Source organism: Eubalaena glacialis, chromosome 13 (assembly GCF_028564815.1).
Source record: "Eubalaena glacialis isolate mEubGla1 chromosome 13, mEubGla1.1.hap2.+ XY, whole genome shotgun sequence".
NCBI lineage: Eukaryota > Metazoa > Chordata > Mammalia > Artiodactyla > Balaenidae > Eubalaena > Eubalaena glacialis.
In genome coordinates this window covers 24,296,946-24,313,665 of record NC_083728.1, presented here as the reverse complement: position 1 = coordinate 24,313,665, position 16,720 = coordinate 24,296,946, and the positions used below count along the sequence as shown (strand labels likewise).

Genomic DNA, 16,720 nt, shown 5'->3' with positions numbered 1-16,720 from the left:
TGTCAGGAGCAGCAAGGGTCAGCGGGTGCCAGGCTGAGAGTCTGAGGGTCCCCTCCCTCAACCTCCTCAATAGAAGTCAGAGCCCACCCCTTACTGAAGGTCAACTGTTCCTTCCAGGGGCCTAAGTTTGGAACAAGAGTGACCACCCTCAAACCCATGGCCCTTGGGGTTTTGGCTAGGCCGCGCACCCATGGAGATCTCGAAGCTGATGGGCTGGGAGGCCATGGCGGGGTCCATCATGGTGGCCTTGAGGAGCACAGTGAAGAGCAAGTCATCTTCGCAGGGCGCCAGGGCGTTCTGGAAAAGGCGGGTCAGGCTGGAGTCAGCCTCCACCCTCCCAGTTTGCAGCCCAGGCTATGCTTGGCTACAATGCCCACAGAAAGACACTGCAACCAAGTCCTAGAAGATTCTCTGCTGGTGTCCTCCCTTCCTCTGCCCCTTGTTGTCCCAACCCATTGGACCCGGGGTTTAGTCCTCTCTGGCTCACCTCTGATTTGTCAGCCCTCCTCCTTCCACATGAGCTCTTGTACACAAGAGCATATGTGTACACACACTGCAGTCTTCACCCAGGCCCCCAAGTTGAGACAATCCCTACCCCTGTGTTTTTCATGCTTGGGAGCCGGTTACACACTCCAGAGCTGAGAGTGACCCTGCCCCTTTACGAAACTCCAGCCCCCACCTCTGGCAGCGGCAGCAACTCCTCCACCTCCACCTCCACCTCCATTGCTCTAGGAATCTCAGGCACATCAGCACTGGAGCTGGCATCCGGGTGCTGCTGAATCCCCGCTGGAGTCTGGCTGCGCCTGGCTTTCTTCTTCTTTCCCATGAGCCGGGACAACCTGGACCCCTGTGGGGCCCGGGGAGGCTCAGGTTCAGCTCTCCCTTCCAACACTTCCATGGATACAGGCACCAGCAGGCGGCCGCAGAACCAAATGCCTTGGCCAACGCCTTCATTGAGACTTTGAGGACCATCCCGGAGCTCCCCGCTGGGGGGTGAGCCATAGAGAGGGACCCAGGCCGGGCCGGAGGTAGGGTTAAACCCCGCTGTGGGGGACACAAAAACAGTGTTTTGGAGGGAAGCATGGAGCAGGTGGGTACTGGGTCAGTGTATGCACCACACCCATAATTATTTCCTGCAAGGTCAAAGGGGGAGGGGTGTCAGATTGGGCCTCGGCTGCTCTGGAAGGGCAGCCTGCGAACAGCTGCGGACCAACAGCTGTGGACCAAGACCTGGGAGCACTTCTAAACCTGTTCTATTCCTAAAGGCGCTGCGGACAGGAGAAATGCCCTAGGGGCGGAGCCAGAGTCCTGGAGGTGGAATCAGGACTCGGGTGGAGCTACAGGTGACGCCCTAAGGGTCCGGAGTAAAAGGTTAATGTGGACAGGGCTTGTTTTCGTGCGTGTAAATCTGTAGGGAGAACAGGGCTGGAGTGATTACTGGATATTCAGCTGTAATTAGGATTTTGTCAACGGAGCCCAACCGAGAGTTAGGGTTTGAAGTCTGCGGGCGACAGGTGAGGTTCCGAAGGAAGGAGCCGGCTTGGAGCAAGGTTGTTATGTGGCGTGGACCTGACTTTCTAAGCGGAGCTAGGTCGCGAGGATGGGGTTTGCAGTCGGGGGCGGGACCCAGGGCAGACAGGGCCCAGGCGGAGGCGGCACGCGTCGGCCAGATGCGCTCACCCTCCCGGCCCGGATGCGAGATCTGCCTCAGGTCCAGCACGTGCGTGGCGAGGGCCACATCGACCAGGGGCGCGTCGTCCCGTAGCTGCAGACGAAGGCCGCGCGTCAGCGGCGGCAAGAGCTCCACGAAGCTCAGCTGCTCGTTCGACTCGGGCGCCGTCGCCTCGCCGCGCACCAACGTCTCGCCCTGAGCGCGGCGGCGAAGACAGGCGGAGAGGGGTCAGCGCGGATCAGGGCCTCGGCCTCCGCCGAGTGGGGACGGGAGGGACTTACCTGCTGCCCCAGGAAAGACACCTGCACATAGGGGTCCATGAGGACGCGCTGGTCGTGCAGGGCGCGGGCCAGGTTGCCCAGCAGGCCGGGGCGCAGCGCCGGAAGCCCCTCGGCGCGGTACACGCTCACTCGCAGCCGCGCCCACGGCCTCTCCGCTGGCAGCCGACGCGGCAGCAGCAGGTTCCTAGGGGAGCCGGGCGCTGAGGGGCCCAGAAGCCCGAGGCTCGGCCCCTCCCCGTCTCCGCATCCCGGAGGCCACGCCCCGTCCTAGTCTCCCCTCCCCATCTCACCCCAGCTCACTTCTCAATGTCCGAACTGTGGCCTGGGCCCGGGGGTGGCAGCGGAGGGGGCAGGTCTCCGCGCGCCCTCACGGACAAAGTGACCTTGACGAAGCCTTTGGTCCCGGCGCGTGTATCCCGGGGGTCGTGCAGAGAAGCCCATTTCTGACAGAAGTGGCCATCTGGGGACGGAGGAGCGGACGAGGGGTCAGGGGAGACCGGCGGGATGCGCAGGGTGGTCGTGGGGCTGCGATCCGAGTGTTGGACAACGGCCGGGGTTCAAGTCCAGCTCAGGAGGGAGGAGCGGGAGTGCGCGGAGGTCAGACGTCGGAAGAGATTGCTGTCTCACAAGTTAGTACACTGGGCTCAGGGCCCAGAGGTTCAGCTTCCCTTGTCCGTGCAGAGGAGTCTCAGTGAGGGGAGGGTTCAGTACCTGGCTGGTCGAAGATAATGCCCAGGTCCATCCTGAAGGTGCCTATCCGGGTGGCCATAAAGGGGAGGGTCTGCGAATGGAAAGCCTGGGGAAAGGTGGCGTTAGTCCTGGAGCTTCGGCATCTCCCCTTCTCTGACGGAAACCTCTCACCCTTACCCCCCTCACCGCGATCTCCAGCAGCAAGTCCTGGGGGTGAAGCCGGGTCTCATGAAATTCAAACAAGAAGTACTGGGTTGAAGTGGGGAAGCGAGAGAAGTGAGAGAAGGTTATACGTGAAGGGTTCATGCCAGGTGGCCCCTGCCTCTGGCAAAGAGAACACCCTCCTTCCCCACCCTTCCTCACCACCACCGCCCCCAACTCGGAGACCACACCTCTGCACCCTTTCCCGCAGAGCCCTTAGCTTCAGGCCCGCCAATAGGCTCGCTTCCACCTAGGCCACGCCCCCTCCACACAGTTCTTATCCTGGGTCCCGCCCATTCCCTCAGGCTCCCCCTTCCTTGGTTGCACCCACTTCGTTGAAGAAGGGGCAATTTGTCCTGCGCTGCGTGGCGGTCACTCGGCGTTGCTCCCCAACGCGCACGGCCACATAGGGATTAATGTTGACTCCCACCAGCTTCCGGGCCTGGAGCACCGTGACCCCCACCTAAAGCGTGGGGAAGGAGGAGAAAAGGAAGCCAAGCCTGCCTCCGTACGAGGGAAGAACGGGTGTGGAGGGCGGGTGGTATTCCCCAAGGGTTCAGGCCTGGAGGGGGAGTGGTACCTGGAAGTCCTGGGCCCTGGATACCTGGAAGGGATCCCCGCGGGCCAGGCCCCGAGCTTAGCTTCGGAGAGGCTTACAGTCAGCTCTCACTTCACTTCCTCCCCCCCACCCCGCCCTCCACACACACCCTTGCTTGGTGCTGGCGATAAGATCTCCTCTCCCTCTGAACTTCTGGATTCTGAGTCCCTCTGGCCTTATCTTGCCTCCATCTCAGCCCTACACTCAGAATTTGACTCATTCCTGGAGCCCTAAAACCATTCATTCATTCAGCAAAGATTGATTGAGCACCGTCTATGTACCAACACTGTTCTAGGCACTGGAACACCGCAGTGAACAAAGGAGGCAAAATTCCTTGCCCTCATCAGGATTTCATCACTTTCATGGGTTCCAGAAGCCATGTGTGAGCCAGTGTAACTGTGTGTGAATGTAGCAGTGTCTATGCCGAGGAGTGAATGACCCTTGACCCCAGGATATCCACTCCCCACCCATACCTTGAGACCATGTGTTTGTGAGGGTGGACAGGCATGGGCCTGCATGTATGAGCGAGTGAGGTTGACACACTGGTAGGCTATGGGAGCAGGTGTTCAGTGGGTACAAGTTACCTCTTGAGGGGGCTGAACACGATGCCAGAAAGCTCCACATCAGGCTCGTCCTCCAGCTCCAGCTCCAGCTCATTGGCCTCATCGTCCTGCTGACCTACTCCTCGAGCTAGCCTGCGGCCCAACGCCGCTGCCCACCGCTCCAGCGGGGCCTCCCCAGGCCTGACAGGAAAGGCCGTCAAGGAACATGTCTTGGACTTATCACTCATCTCTGGGCACCCATCTCTGACTTCCCTGACTCTAGGACCCACCCCTGCCCCTTGGTCTGACCCCTAACCTGGGAAACCTCTAGTTCCAGAATTGACCCCTGATTCTAGGACTGACTTCTCACCCTGGAATTGGTCCAGTACTGATCTCAGACCCAGGGACTGACCCCACATCACTGGCTCCCAATCCCAAGACTGACCCTGTAATCCCAGGTCATCCCCACATACTTACTGCAGCTCCTGGAAGCCCACATTGGGAATGATCAGCTCCGAGCTGGAAGAAGGAGAAATGACAGGAGAGGGCCAGGCCTGACTACAGAGCTACAACCTGGGCAGCACGGGTCCAAGGGTCACCATATCCAGCAGATCCACAGTGGAATTGGGTACCACTTCTCCCTTACCAAGGCCTGCCTGGGCCTTGGTTAGGTGGGTGGGAGGGTTACCTGTCCCGAATGGGTGCTCCAAAGTCCTCTTCTGCCCAGGCTCCAGTTTCACCCTCTGGGGGCTGGTACTTCAGGTCAATCATCTCCACCTGGATCTAAAACCAGATACACAGTAGGCCTTGGGCCCCTCAAACTACCCTGATGCTAAGAAAAGCCCAAAGACGATGCCTTTTACTCCACCTATAAACAGAGACCCTCCTGGCCTGCATCTCTGATGACTTGTGGTTCCTCTATGATCATTAATAATAGTGAGTACTCATAAGCTATCAACAGCTTACCTGGTGCAAGTAACCTCTTTAAGGGGGCCAACACAATTCCAAAATTCTCTCATCGCTCTTGGAAACCCAATAATGTGGCCTTCACAGCTCTGCATGGTCTGGCCCCTGCCAACATTTCCAGCCCCATCCCTTATGGGGTTTGCTCCTGCCCTGCACCCTGGTTATGCTCTCTCAGGGCACTGGGCTTTTGCATATGCTGGTTCTTCCGCCTGGAACATTCTCTCCTCCCACTTATTTATCTCCTATCATATCCTTCAATTCTAAGCTCAAACATTACTTCCTCAGGGAACCTTTTCTGAACCCCAAATAAGTCACCTCCCTCTGTTATACATTCTCCCAGCCCCCTACCAGCTCTTTTGTAACACCCATCAGTGGCAATTTTACATTTATTTGTGTGAATATTTGTTTAATGTTTGCCTCTCTCTTCAGATACGGAGCTCTAAGAGGGCAAGTCCTTATCTGGTTTTGTTCACCACTCAATCATCATTGCTCAGCACTGCACTTGGCTTATAATCAGAGCTCAACGAATGACAACAGACTGAATGAAAAGCTGGATATTTTGTACAACTCCACATAAGGTAAGTGAGGAAACAGCCTAGAGAAGCTGAATAATTTGTCCAAGTTCTCAGCTGGGAAGTGGTGGACTCGAGATTTGAACCCAGGTTCATTTCTACCAGGCTGTACTGCCCCTCCATGAAACACCAGGAAAATCCAGCCAGGTTCATCTTCGTCCCCAACAGGAGCTGCGCCTGGTACAGGGTCAGGGAGCAGCACGGAGCTCCATATCTTCTCCCCTTGCCACACAACCCTGGCCCTCAGAGCTGAACCCGATGCTTGGCCTGGGGGCTGTAATGAAAGGCGCCCTGGCTCAGGGGCCTTGTTACCACTCCTGTCTGGGTCTGGGTTTTCCCCTCGGAGAAATGGAACCCTCTATCTAGAGGGACTCTCAGGCTTGGGGGTGGCAGGCTGGGGGCTGACGGAACTCACCGAGGACACGCGCAGATTCTCATCCACTAGGGCCTCCTGAAGCACCAAATGCCCTGCAGTCTGTAGCTGCTGCAGGGAGATCACCAGCGTCCCCAGAGACCTGGGGGTGTGGCATGAAGCAGAAGAATGACCCAGGAGAATGGTCGCAAGCTTCCCTCTACCCCTACTTGCATCCTTGGCTCCCCAGGCCTGCTCACCTGGGGCTGAACACACGGCTGCAGTTGACCACCTGTACAGACAGTCACTCCCCAGCCAGTGGAGCCCCATAGTGTGGCCAACGGAACAGCTGGGAATAGGAGGACCTTGTGACACCCAATGCTCGGCTGACACTGACCCCTAATCCAGAGCCTATTCCCAACCCTGAAATAGGAGCCAACCCTAAAAACTGAGAGCTAACTCTATGACTGATCTCCTAAACCTGGAACCAACCCTCCCAAACTAGGGCTGATCTGGGGCTAACTACCAATCAAGAACTAATCCCCCCGAGTCTTGATTCTGACTTGCCCAAACTGAGTCTAACCTCTCTAGCCAGAAACCAACCCCACCTCCTGAGACTATACCTCCCAAAGCCAGGAATAAACCTCCCAAACCCAGGATGGACTCAGATGGGGCACAGATCAGCTTCTCCCCATCCAGAATCCAACCCCACTGACCTCACCAATATCTGCTTCTTGAGCACAGTGAATTCTCCTTGTTTTCTGGATAAAACCTGCTCAGAATTGAATCTAGTCATTTATCAGCTCCTCCCCATGCACACAAAAAATCATCCCTCCATTCACCCTTGGCCCAGGGTCTAATCCCCCTGGACTCACCCTTAAAGAGACATAGAAGATAGGGAGGGAGGGAAGCAGAGAGTTGGAGACATTGGGCTTGGGGAGAAAGGGGACAGGCTGTAGAGATGCCTAGGGATGGGGTGGGGGGCCTGGGGAATGGAGGAACTGGAGCGCCCCAGTTCCAAAAATTCTCAGAGCACCCCTGCAAACCTCACCTCGAAAGCTGAGCCTCACTTGTCGGTCATGGGTGCCCGGCAGCCCTGTCAGTCACCGCACACACACGGTCAGAGCCATTGTCCCAGGGCCACTGGCTCTGCCTCTGCCTGCTTGCCCTCCTGCCCACCTGCCCACCCACCTGAATCGCCTCTGACTCACTGGACTCACCCAGCAGGTTCAGCAATCCCTGCCCTTTAGTCAAACACAAAATCAGCAGGCCTGGGGGTCACGGGTAGGGAGGAAGTGGGAGGACAGAGAGATAGGGGTAAGGTCCCTGTGGTCAGCTCAGTCCTCCCTGCCTGCACCAGCTTCAGCCTCCTTCCTGCCTCCTTGTAGGGTGGGAGCTGCGACAGGGTGGGGATGGAGGCAAGGGGAGAGGGCCAGACCCCAGGCTGGTCTCTGCTAGCCTGTGAGGACTCGAGGACATGGGACCTCATGTTGTTCCTTGTTCACCTCACTGTCCTCAATGCCCAGCTCAGGGCCTGGTACATTGCAAACCCTCAAAACACTGCCCGAATGGATGTATTAATAAATGAATCCCCGAGCTCCCAGTATTAGCATGTAGGCACTCAACACATTTATTGAATTAGTGAGTGATTGAATGTGTGTCCCTAGCTTGTACATAGCAGGTGTTCAAAACACTTCTAATCCAAAAGCTAGAGGTCCTTCACTTGGGGTTTACTGGTGGTTTACTGGTGAGTACTGAACTCCAGGGCAGGATTTTGGAATTCTAATCTTTGGTCTCAGGAAAATCCTTTCCCCTTTCTGGACCTATTTGCCTAGCTGTGTAATATGCACAGGATGAACTGCACTGCTTTTCAAAGTATGGTCCCTAATCAGGATCACACATGTGGTTGTTAAAAATGCATTCTGGGCTTCCCTGGTGGCGTAGTGGTTAAGAATCCTCCTGCCAATGCAGGGGACACAGGTTTGAGCCCTGGTCTAGGAAGATCACATTGCCGCAGAGCAACTAAGCCCGTGCGCCACAACTACTGAGCCTGCGCTCTAGAGCCCCTGAGCCATAACTACTGAAGCCCGTGCACCTAGAGCCCGTGCTCCACAACAAAAGAAGCCACTGCAATGAGAGGCCTGCGCACCGCAACGAAGAGTAGCCCCCGCTCGCTGCAACTAGAAAAAAGAAAGCCCGCGTGCAGCAACAAAGACCCAACGCAGCCAAAAATAAATAAATAAATAAATAAATGCACATTCTGGGACTTCCCTGGTGGTCCGGTGGTAAAGAGTCCGCCTTACAATGCAGGGGACGTGGGTTCGATGCCTGGTCGGGGAACTGAGATCCCACATGCCTCCAGGCAATTAAGCCCGCATGCCACAACAACTGAGCTCGCGCGCCTCAACTAGAGAAGAGAAAACCCTCGTGCCACAACTAGAGGGGAGCCCGCGCACCGCAAGGAAGAGCCTGCGTGCCACAACTGAGACCCGACACATCCAAAAATAAATAAAATATATAAATAATAAATAAATCTTTTAAAAAATATACATGAACATTCCTGCGCCCACTCTAGAAATGCTAAAGTAATATCTCAAGGTGTGCCTGGGAACCTGAATTTCTATAAGCTGCACTGGTACTATCCTGTTGCACAGCAGGAGTTTGGGAACATCTGGTCTCTTGGCTGTGATCATGTGTGATTCCTCATTCCCTTCTAGGTGACTCAGATGGTCTGAGTGTGGGTATGGAGATTGGTGGGTACTGAATTCTCACCCCACAGACCCCTGGTGAATATGGGTCTGGGAGAGGAACCCACAGAGTTCTCTGGCCTAATGACTAGGATGAGAGGAGGGGCCTAAAGGGTTGTAGAGCAAAAGAGACTAAGAAACTAAAAAGACTTTATTGAGAAGTGCTGTGGGTGATCCCTTGCTCCTTAACATTTATTCGTTCACAGATATTTGAGCACCTACCACATGCTAGGCCTATCTAGGCGCTGGAGGATACAGTAGTGAACAAAACAAAAATCCCTGCCTTCATAAAGTTTACTGCTGTACTGAGAGTAACAGGTTATGAAGAAAAAGAGAAAGGAAAGAAAAGAGAGAAAGAAAGAAAGGAAAGAAAGAAAGAAAGAAAAAGAAGGAAAAAGAAAACACATAGCATGTCAGTAATAAGTGCTAAGGAGAAAAACAAAGCAGGAAGGGGGATAGAAATTCTTTTACGCAGAGTGTAGTTTTGGACGGGGTGTTCTGGGAAGTGCTGTGATGTCCTTGCTTGCTTTAACCTGGGAAAGAATAAGAGAGACTGCCAAGGCTCCCCAGTGACGTCACGACTAGCTCTGTGACGCCACACCAGAGCGTTCAGCGGAGACCCTGGTCTCCTCTATGAAGTCAGCAGCCAGGCCCAGATATAGGGCAGAGGGTTAGGTCAGGCCGCGGGGCCCGCCGGCTGCAGGCAAAGTCCTTGGGGTCCCGGCGGCGCGCACCTGCTGAGGGAGGGCCGAGGGCCTTGGCGGCTGAGGCGGTGACTTTGGCGTCCGTGAGGGGGGCAGCCCGGGGTCAGGATGCGGCGAAGCCCCCGCCCGGGCTCTGCCGCGTTCCCGCACAAGCACACGCCCAACTTCTACAGCGACAACAGCAACAGCTCTGTGAGCGTCACCTCGGGGGACAGCTGCGGGCACCGGTCAGCAGGGCCGGAGCCCGGGGAGCCCGAGGGCAGAAGAGCCCGGGGCTCTAGCTGCGGTGAGCCCGCCTTGAGCGCTGGAGTGCCCGGAAGAACCACAAGGGCTGGAAGCTCTCGGCTGAAGCCGGCGCCTCGGAGCCACAACGGGCCGACCGCCTGTGGCGCGGCAACCGTGAGGGGCGGGGCCTCGGGTGCGGGCGGGGTCGAACCCGGTGAGAGGAGGGAGTAGGTGGGGCCTAAGGGGTGGGGCTTGGCGCGGAAGCGGGATAAAACTATCTGGGCACCTCCTAAGGGGCGGGACCTGTAGGGTGAAAAGAGGAGGCACTAGATAAGATGCCCCAAGGGGGGGGGCCTCGGTGTGGTGGACGGTCCTGGGGAGGGGCGGGGAAAGTCCTGTGATTGGGCACCACTGAGGAGGCGCGGCCTCGGTGTTAGCATGAGTGGCTACCAGGGAAATGGGGCCGTATCAAGACCTAAGGCTGGGGGCGGGGCCACCGTTTGGGAGGTGGGACCACGGCTCGACTGAGCTTTCCGGGCGCGGGGCCTCAGAGTGCTGCGAGAGAGCCTGGATGGGGCTGCAGTGGAACCAAAGCCTCTGAGGCTGCTCTGCTTCTGGGCTGGGGAACCTGCGGCCAGGTGCCGGGGAAACAGCGGGCCTGCGGTGCGCAAGGCCCCAATGGAGCCCCTTGGGCTCCCGCAGAACCGGCTGGCTCTCCCGGTGTCCCTGAGGAGCAGCTCGACCTTCTCTCGACTCTGGATCTGAGGCAGGAGATACCTCCCCCGCGAGTGTCCAAGAGCTTCCGGAGTACGGGCCAGGCCAGCCCAGATCCCCTCTGACCTTCTGGCTCCCCTCTCCGAATTCCATTTCTCACCTCTGGGGCCCTGTTTTCAGTTCTGAGCCCCCGGCCCGTGTCTGATTCTCCAGCCCTTTCTCTAAGCCCGATCCATCTTCCCTAAGAATGAGAATCCAACTCATTCTCCTTGCCCGCATCTAATTCTCCTAGCCCACACCGCTGTTCCTGAGCCCCTTTCCCCAAGCCCCTTCTGAACCTTGAACACCACGCTCTGTGAGCCCCTCATCTCTCCCCCCTCCCTAAGCCTAGTCCCTTCTCTGAGCCCCCTCTCTTCTCCTCAGGCCTACTCTTCCAGGTGCTGAGCGTGTTGTTATCCCTGGTAGGAGGTGTGCTGGTCAGTGTGTACAGGTCAGAGGGAGGGAAAGGGGAGCCCCAGGGGCTGCTCCTTGAGGGGGTGGGGAGCAGGGCCAGACCCAGCTGAGGCTTGAGCCGATTCACACCTGTGTTCACAGGAGCTGGGTCTAGGACACTGGGGTGGGGTCCGTGGGGTTCGCGAGGGTATCGGGGCCTCAGCCTCCCTCCGGTTCTTCAGGGAGGTCTGTTCCATCCGCTTCCTGCTCACGGCTGTGTCACTGCTGAGCCTCTTTCTGGCAGGTGAGAGGGTGGTGAATTCCCTAGGGCCCCAGCCCTGGATGCTTTGGAGGCAAACCTGGTACCTTTTCTCCTGTATCCTTCAGCCCACTCAGTCTCTTCAGAGGCTCACAGCTCCTCACAGTCCCCTTCAGAGCCTTCTAGTCCCCCCTCAGACTCAGCCCCTTCAAGCCTCTTCTCTCCCCACTGTCCCCTTTATGCCAGGGAAACCCTCTCCCTTCCCTTCCCCTGAGACCAGCCCCCTCTTTCTCCAGCACTCTGGTGGGGGCTCCTGTGCCTGGCCCCTCCTTTGGAGAATGTGAGTTGGGGAGACTGTCCCGGGGTGGGTGGTTGGCAGGCTGTGAACCTGGGGGTTGTGTGGAGTCTCCGGGGCCGCTGGGAGCGGGGCAGTGCTGGAAGCTATAACCCTAAGGAAAGGCTGGATATAAAGAGGAGATTTCTGAGGGATTGTGCCCAGAGGTGCTTGAGGGTCTGTCTCTGAGAGGTCCTGGAAGGTCAGGGCAGGGGGGCAGGGGTTGGCAGTCCTCAGAAGCAAGGCCCTTTGAGTCTGGCCTCCCACACTGAGATGGGAATAGAGGTGGGTGGGAGCTCAGCAGCACTGTATTTTGTCCCTCCCTCCTCCCTCCAACAGGAACCTAAGGAGATGCTGACTCTAAGGTGAGAGAGGGCACCTGGGGTGGGGAGTTGGGGGCCTCAAAGGTGCTGAAGTGTCCAGGGGGAACAGGGAGCCAACTGCACCGTGCCAACCTTCTGCCTGCAGCGAATACCACGAGCGCGTGCGCTCCCAGGGGCAGCAGCTGCAGCAGATCCGGGCTGAGCTGGTTAAACTCCACAAGGAGGTGTCCAGCGTTCGCGCAGCCAACAGCGAGGTGAGCCCCGCAGACTCATCCTGTTCTCAGAACCGGGTCCAGGAGCTCGGGCCCCGGGAGCCTGGCCCCGTGGCTCCGCCCATTGCACAGTCCCGGCCCACCTTGCAGCTCCACTCCCTGGGTCCTGAGCCTTAAGGCCCTGCCTAGAGCCCCGACTTCGGAATTTCTCCCGGGGCCCACAAAGTCTATCCCCAGAGAACTCTGCCCCACTATAAAAGCTACCCGCAAGCCCCGCCCCTCCAGGCCCCACCCTCTCTCTTTTCAGAGAGTGGCCAAACTCGTATTCCAGAGGCTGAGTGAGGACTTTGTGCGGAAACCCGACTATGCGCTGAGCTCTGTGGGTAAGACCCAGAGACACTGAGAGACTGAGACTCAGAGACACAGACAGAACTATGCACATGACCGGCTCCAGGAGACCGACGTCAGACAGACCCTGCCCCAGCTGTCGGTCAGGCCTAGGAGACTCTGAGTGGTTGCTTCTCCCTGCTCCAGGAGCCTCCATCGACCTAGAGAAGACGTCCCCTGACTACGAGGATGCGAACACTGCCTACTTCTGGAATGGCTTCAGCTTCTGGAACTATGCGCGACCGCCCACGGTTATCCTGGAGGTGGGCCTGGAACCTAGATCCCGGAACGGGACCTGGGGGGGGACTCTGGGGAAAGGACCCCCGCAGCTCCCCTGGGGTGGGACCTGACTTAACTGAGGGCGTGGCGCCAGGCGGGGGCCTGCTGGGCAGACGTCCTGGAGGCGGGGCCTGGCTTGTCTGGGGTGAGGCTCTGGGTGAGGCCGAGGACAACGTGATACTGGAGAGACCTGGCCCTGCTAGGTACTGGGGCCCTGGGCGGACACCAGGCTGGGGGTGGAGGACTGGGCGGGGCCCATGATGGGGTCAACCTGTCCTGTGGTTCTGATGGGCTGTGTGTCTGTCCGCCCGCCTGCAGCCAGATGTGTTCCCTGGGAATTGCTGGGCTTTTGAGGGCGACCAGGGCCAGGTGGTGATCCAGCTGCCGGGTCGTGTGCAGCTGAGCGACATCACTCTGCAGCATCCACCGCCCAGTGTGGCACACACCCGGGGAGCCAAGAGCGCCCCGCGTGACTTCGCAGTCTATGTAAGTGGGGCTGAGGCCAAGGAGGTGGGGGATTTTTGCCTAGAGAGCACAACAAGGCAGTCATGAAAACTGAGACTACTGAGTCTTTGCTCGCTCATCCATAAAATGGAGATACTACCACTTGCCTCTCAAGGCTGCTGTAGGTTATAAATAATTATAACCATATTCAAATATTAGTTATGGTTTATTGAGTGCTTACTCTGTGCGGAGTACTTTACATGGATTATATGTCTTTGCATCCACACAACCTATGAAGTGCAAGTGGCCGAACTAAAATTTGCAACTTGATTTCTTTGAGCCCACATTCCACACTATACTATCCTAACACCAAAAAATAAATGAGAGTATGCATACAGATACTGAACACAGAGTAGGTGCTAAACAAAGTTACTCTCTCCCTGCTCCACCTGTGCCTCACTGTTCCTCCACTTATTCTTCACTTACTAGGGCCTCCAGGTTGATGATGAGACTGAAGTTTTCTTGGGGAAATTCACCTTCGATGTGGAGAAATCTGAGATTCAGACTTTCCACCTAGAGGTATGTTTGTCTCACAGTGAAGGAAGATTGGGGAGGAAGGCAGCCCTTGGGAGACCAGGCCTTGGCATGATCCATTTGTCTCCCCAGAATGACCCCCCAGCTGCCTTTCCCAAGGTGAAGATCCAGATTCTAAGCAACTGGGGCCACCCCCATTTCACATGCTTGTATCGAGTCCGAGCCCATGGCATTCAAACCTCAGAGGGGGCAGGGGACAGTGCCACAGGGGGCACCCATTAAACATGATGATTGTTGGAGTAGAGTGGAGGTCTGTGCTGAAAGAAGCTGGATCAGTGCTGGGAGGTCTCTTGCGGGAAGGGGGGTGTGCGGCGCTCTAGTTGCCTTTGGTATATAAACATGGTTGGGGGGTCTACCAAAACGCCCTCTTTGAGAAGTCCAGGTCGATATAGTAGCAGCAGTAGATGATGTTTATGGAGTGTTTACCATGTGCACAAGACAGTACTCTGGACGTTATATGCCTTACCCTAACTAATCTTCACAACCACAGAGGCGGAAGCCACTCAGGTCAGGAAAGTTGCTCAAGGTCACACAGCTAACGAAGAGCTGAACCACAGCAGGACCCCAAGCCTACCACCCTCTTGCAGAGCTGCCAGTCAGCATGAAGCCATGCTTGTGCACCTCAGTTCTCACCCCAACTCCTGCTAGGTGCAGGTGGAGGAGGAACTACCCCTTCAGGTAAAAACTAGGGAGACTTGAGAACCTCTAGGAAGCATCTGAGTCAGAGGTGATGCAGGCCTGGTCGCCTTTACTCAGGTTGTCTTTACTGAGACCTGAGTGCCCGACTATGCTAGGCACAGTACAGGTGGTCTAGTATTTACCAGTCCCTGCCCTCAAGGAGCCTGATAGGGGAGAGACGATGCTCCAGAAAATGGGAGAATTCATTGACTGATCCAAGAACTCTTCACTCTAAGGGTCAAAAGTAGAATTGGAGGGAAAAAGAGGGAGGAGACGGACATTAAAGGGTTAATGAGTTCTACCCAAGCCGAGAGGAGAAAAGGGGAACAAGTGTGAACAAAGAAACACGCAACATCTTGACTGTTAGGATCCTTTGTAGTGTGTTCATGGTTTGGAAGAATATATAGACTATTAACAGTGGTTACACCACTAGAAAGTGGAATGCATGAGTATGTGGGGGGAGTGGAACATGCATCCATCTGTTTAAATTTGGGGGTTATTACTCTTAAAACCTAAGGTTTTCTAACTAATGAACTAATACAGTTTTTCTAGAGGGCAGCTTCATAGTAAGTAATAAAAGCCTTAAATTTTTTTATACTTTTTAATCACTGCAATTCCACTTCTAAGCATGGATCCAAAGGATACCTAGATATAATCTAAGTTAATTCTTTAAGGATGTCCATCATACTGTTGTTTATGAAGGAAAAAACTGGAAATAGTATCTAAGAAGATAAAAGTACACCACAAAAATAATATGGAGACAATAGAAATGGTAATATAAGGGAATGTTTAATATCATGAAAAGTAAATAATGATACATGGATAATTTCTTAAAAAGCAAGCTAGGTTGGTATACATAAAAATTTTTAATTTCCATATCAAAAGAGTTACATAGACCAAAAGATACTATAACTGAAAAGACAATAGCCTGGGAGGAAATATTTTCAACATGTATTAATAACTGAATAACTGTAACAGAATAAGTGCTATAAAGACAACAACAATCTATAAAAAGGCTGTTCAGAAGAAATACAATTGACAAATAAACATATAAGATGATACCTAGACTTCATAAATAAATTCAAACTAAAAATGAGATTTTTTTTGCCTGTCAGATTAACAAAATGGGTAAAAAATTGTTATGAAAGGCAATTTACAATATCTATTAAAATGTTAAATATTCCTATCTTTTGATTGAGCATTTTCACTTGTAGGAATAAATCCTTCAGAAACATTCCTATAAATGCACAGATAAATGTAGAAGGATATTCCTTACAGCACTGTTTGTTATAACAGAAGAAAACTAGAAGGGACCCAAATCTTGATAAATTAGGGATTGGCTAAATAAACTGTAGTACACTCATACACAGAGTAATACATAAGCATTAGAAAAAATGAGGTCAGCAATAAGTTCTAATGGATAAAATACCCAAAATATAATAAAAACAAAGTACAAACAGTATAATATCTATTTAGGGAAAAATCTGTCAGACCTAGAAAATACACCCTGCTCCACAATCTATTTTATACAATATTTATATTTGAAATAATTTTGTACTAACTAGCACACATTTTAAAAACATTTAAAGCATACTAAAATAGTATGTATGGTATGATCCCAATTTTGTAAAACAAAAAACCTGTATCACTAAAAATATGCATAAACTATTAAAAAATATGCACCAAATATTTTATTGGGACATGGGAGTTTGGGTGATATTTATTTTTTCCTATAATGAATATACACATTTATTTTCTAGTAAGAAAAAAAATTAGCTATTAAAAAATTCAGGCTTATAGCCTATTTTTAGGACTAGAACCACCACTGCTCCATCCCTCCAGGAAGTCTAGCATAGCCCCTGCTCCATCTTAAAACTCACCCCTCCCCTAGCACTTTCCACCTTGTCTGTGTTCACCGCTCAGCTCTGCTCTGAGGCAGGGCAGGCTAGGTGTTTGGCTTACATTCAGTCTTTGCATTTTCAAAAACAGAGTCAGTGTCTCTAGATATGTGGCCAGGAATACCCAATTTCTTTGAGTGGGGCTATTATATCAGATGAATCCTTCACTCAACAATCCCTAAGGTCAACAAATAAGCTCAGAGAGGAAAAGTAAACGTGGCTAATAGCAGATTCCCACCCAGAAACACAGAGTGGTAGCAAAGTGTGGTCTTCATTGATCTTTATGGAATGAGAGGCTCCAGGGACAAGCAGGTGAGATCAAGGGTGGCTATAGCAAGTATAAAAGTAAGCATAAAAGTATAAAACATAAAATGCTAGCACTAGGGAATGTGTGTTCAGGGTTGGGGGACCTTAGGAACACAGGACTGAGGACTGGCCACAGTCTACCACTCCAAGGGAATCTAGGCCTGAGGGACCTGTGCAGGGCCCTTGGCTGCAGGTGGAAGTGGTTTGAATGGGGCCCAACCTTGGGCCTTGAAGTAGGAGACCAGTTGCGTGGGTACTTCTGCAAGTACAGTCTGCGCCAGTGCCTCTCGAGGGGCCTGCCAGGGAGAAG

General features: G+C 54.0%; 3 protein-coding genes across 12 annotated transcripts in view; 1 reads left to right on the top strand and 2 right to left on the bottom strand.

The window, feature by feature from the left end:
• The window catches only part of LOC133104146 (fer-1-like protein 4), a 44,682-nt gene extending 37,727 nt beyond the window's left edge, over nt 1–6,955 (bottom strand). Inside the window, 14 exon segments of the mRNA XM_061209815.1 lie at nt 189–297; nt 680–1,044; nt 1,681–1,867; nt 1,954–2,137; nt 2,254–2,413; nt 2,665–2,757; nt 2,760–2,892; nt 3,176–3,307; nt 3,425–3,485; nt 4,027–4,185; nt 4,462–4,503; nt 4,673–4,767; nt 5,938–6,037; nt 6,945–6,955. Coding sequence (XP_061065798.1) covers nt 189–297; nt 680–1,044; nt 1,681–1,867; nt 1,954–2,137; nt 2,254–2,413; nt 2,665–2,757; nt 2,760–2,892; nt 3,176–3,307; nt 3,425–3,485; nt 4,027–4,185; nt 4,462–4,503; nt 4,673–4,767; nt 5,938–6,037; nt 6,945–6,955 — 1,831 coding nt within the window.
• A 2,428-nt stretch (nt 6,956–9,383) lies between these two features.
• On the top strand, nt 9,384–13,767 carry SPAG4 (sperm associated antigen 4). Its single transcript, XM_061207983.1, has 12 exons — nt 9,384–9,743; nt 10,253–10,357; nt 10,688–10,754; nt 10,939–11,000; nt 11,252–11,295; nt 11,629–11,654; nt 11,758–11,866; nt 12,132–12,207; nt 12,359–12,474; nt 12,809–12,976; nt 13,424–13,513; nt 13,601–13,767. The coding sequence occupies exons 1-12, from the start codon at nt 9,434–9,436 to the stop codon at nt 13,748–13,750; spliced, it is 1,323 nt and encodes a 440-aa protein (XP_061063966.1). The 5' UTR covers nt 9,384–9,433; the 3' UTR covers nt 13,751–13,767.
• A 1,265-nt stretch (nt 13,768–15,032) lies between these two features.
• The window catches only part of LOC133102872 (copine-1), a 37,822-nt gene continuing 36,134 nt past the window's right edge, over nt 15,033–16,720 (bottom strand). For all 10 annotated transcript variants that reach the window (XM_061207979.1, XM_061207978.1, XM_061207982.1 and 7 more), the window contains one exon: nt 15,033–16,706. In XM_061207979.1, the coding sequence (XP_061063962.1) occupies nt 16,566–16,706 (141 nt within the window). In that variant the 3' untranslated portion in view covers nt 15,033–16,565. The remainder of the gene's footprint in view (nt 16,707–16,720) is intronic.

Coding starts and splice junctions, on each gene's coding strand:
- SPAG4 (XM_061207983.1), top strand. CDS start 9,434: ATGCGGCGAAGCCCCCGCCCGGGCTCTGCCGCGTTCCCGCACAAGCAC. Junction 9,744..10,252: donor CGTGAGGGGCGGGGCCTCGG/GTGCGGGCGGGG, acceptor GGGCTCCCGCAG/AACCGGCTGGCTCTCCCGGT. Junction 11,867..12,131: donor TTCGCGCAGCCAACAGCGAG/GTGAGCCCCGCA, acceptor CTCTCTTTTCAG/AGAGTGGCCAAACTCGTATT.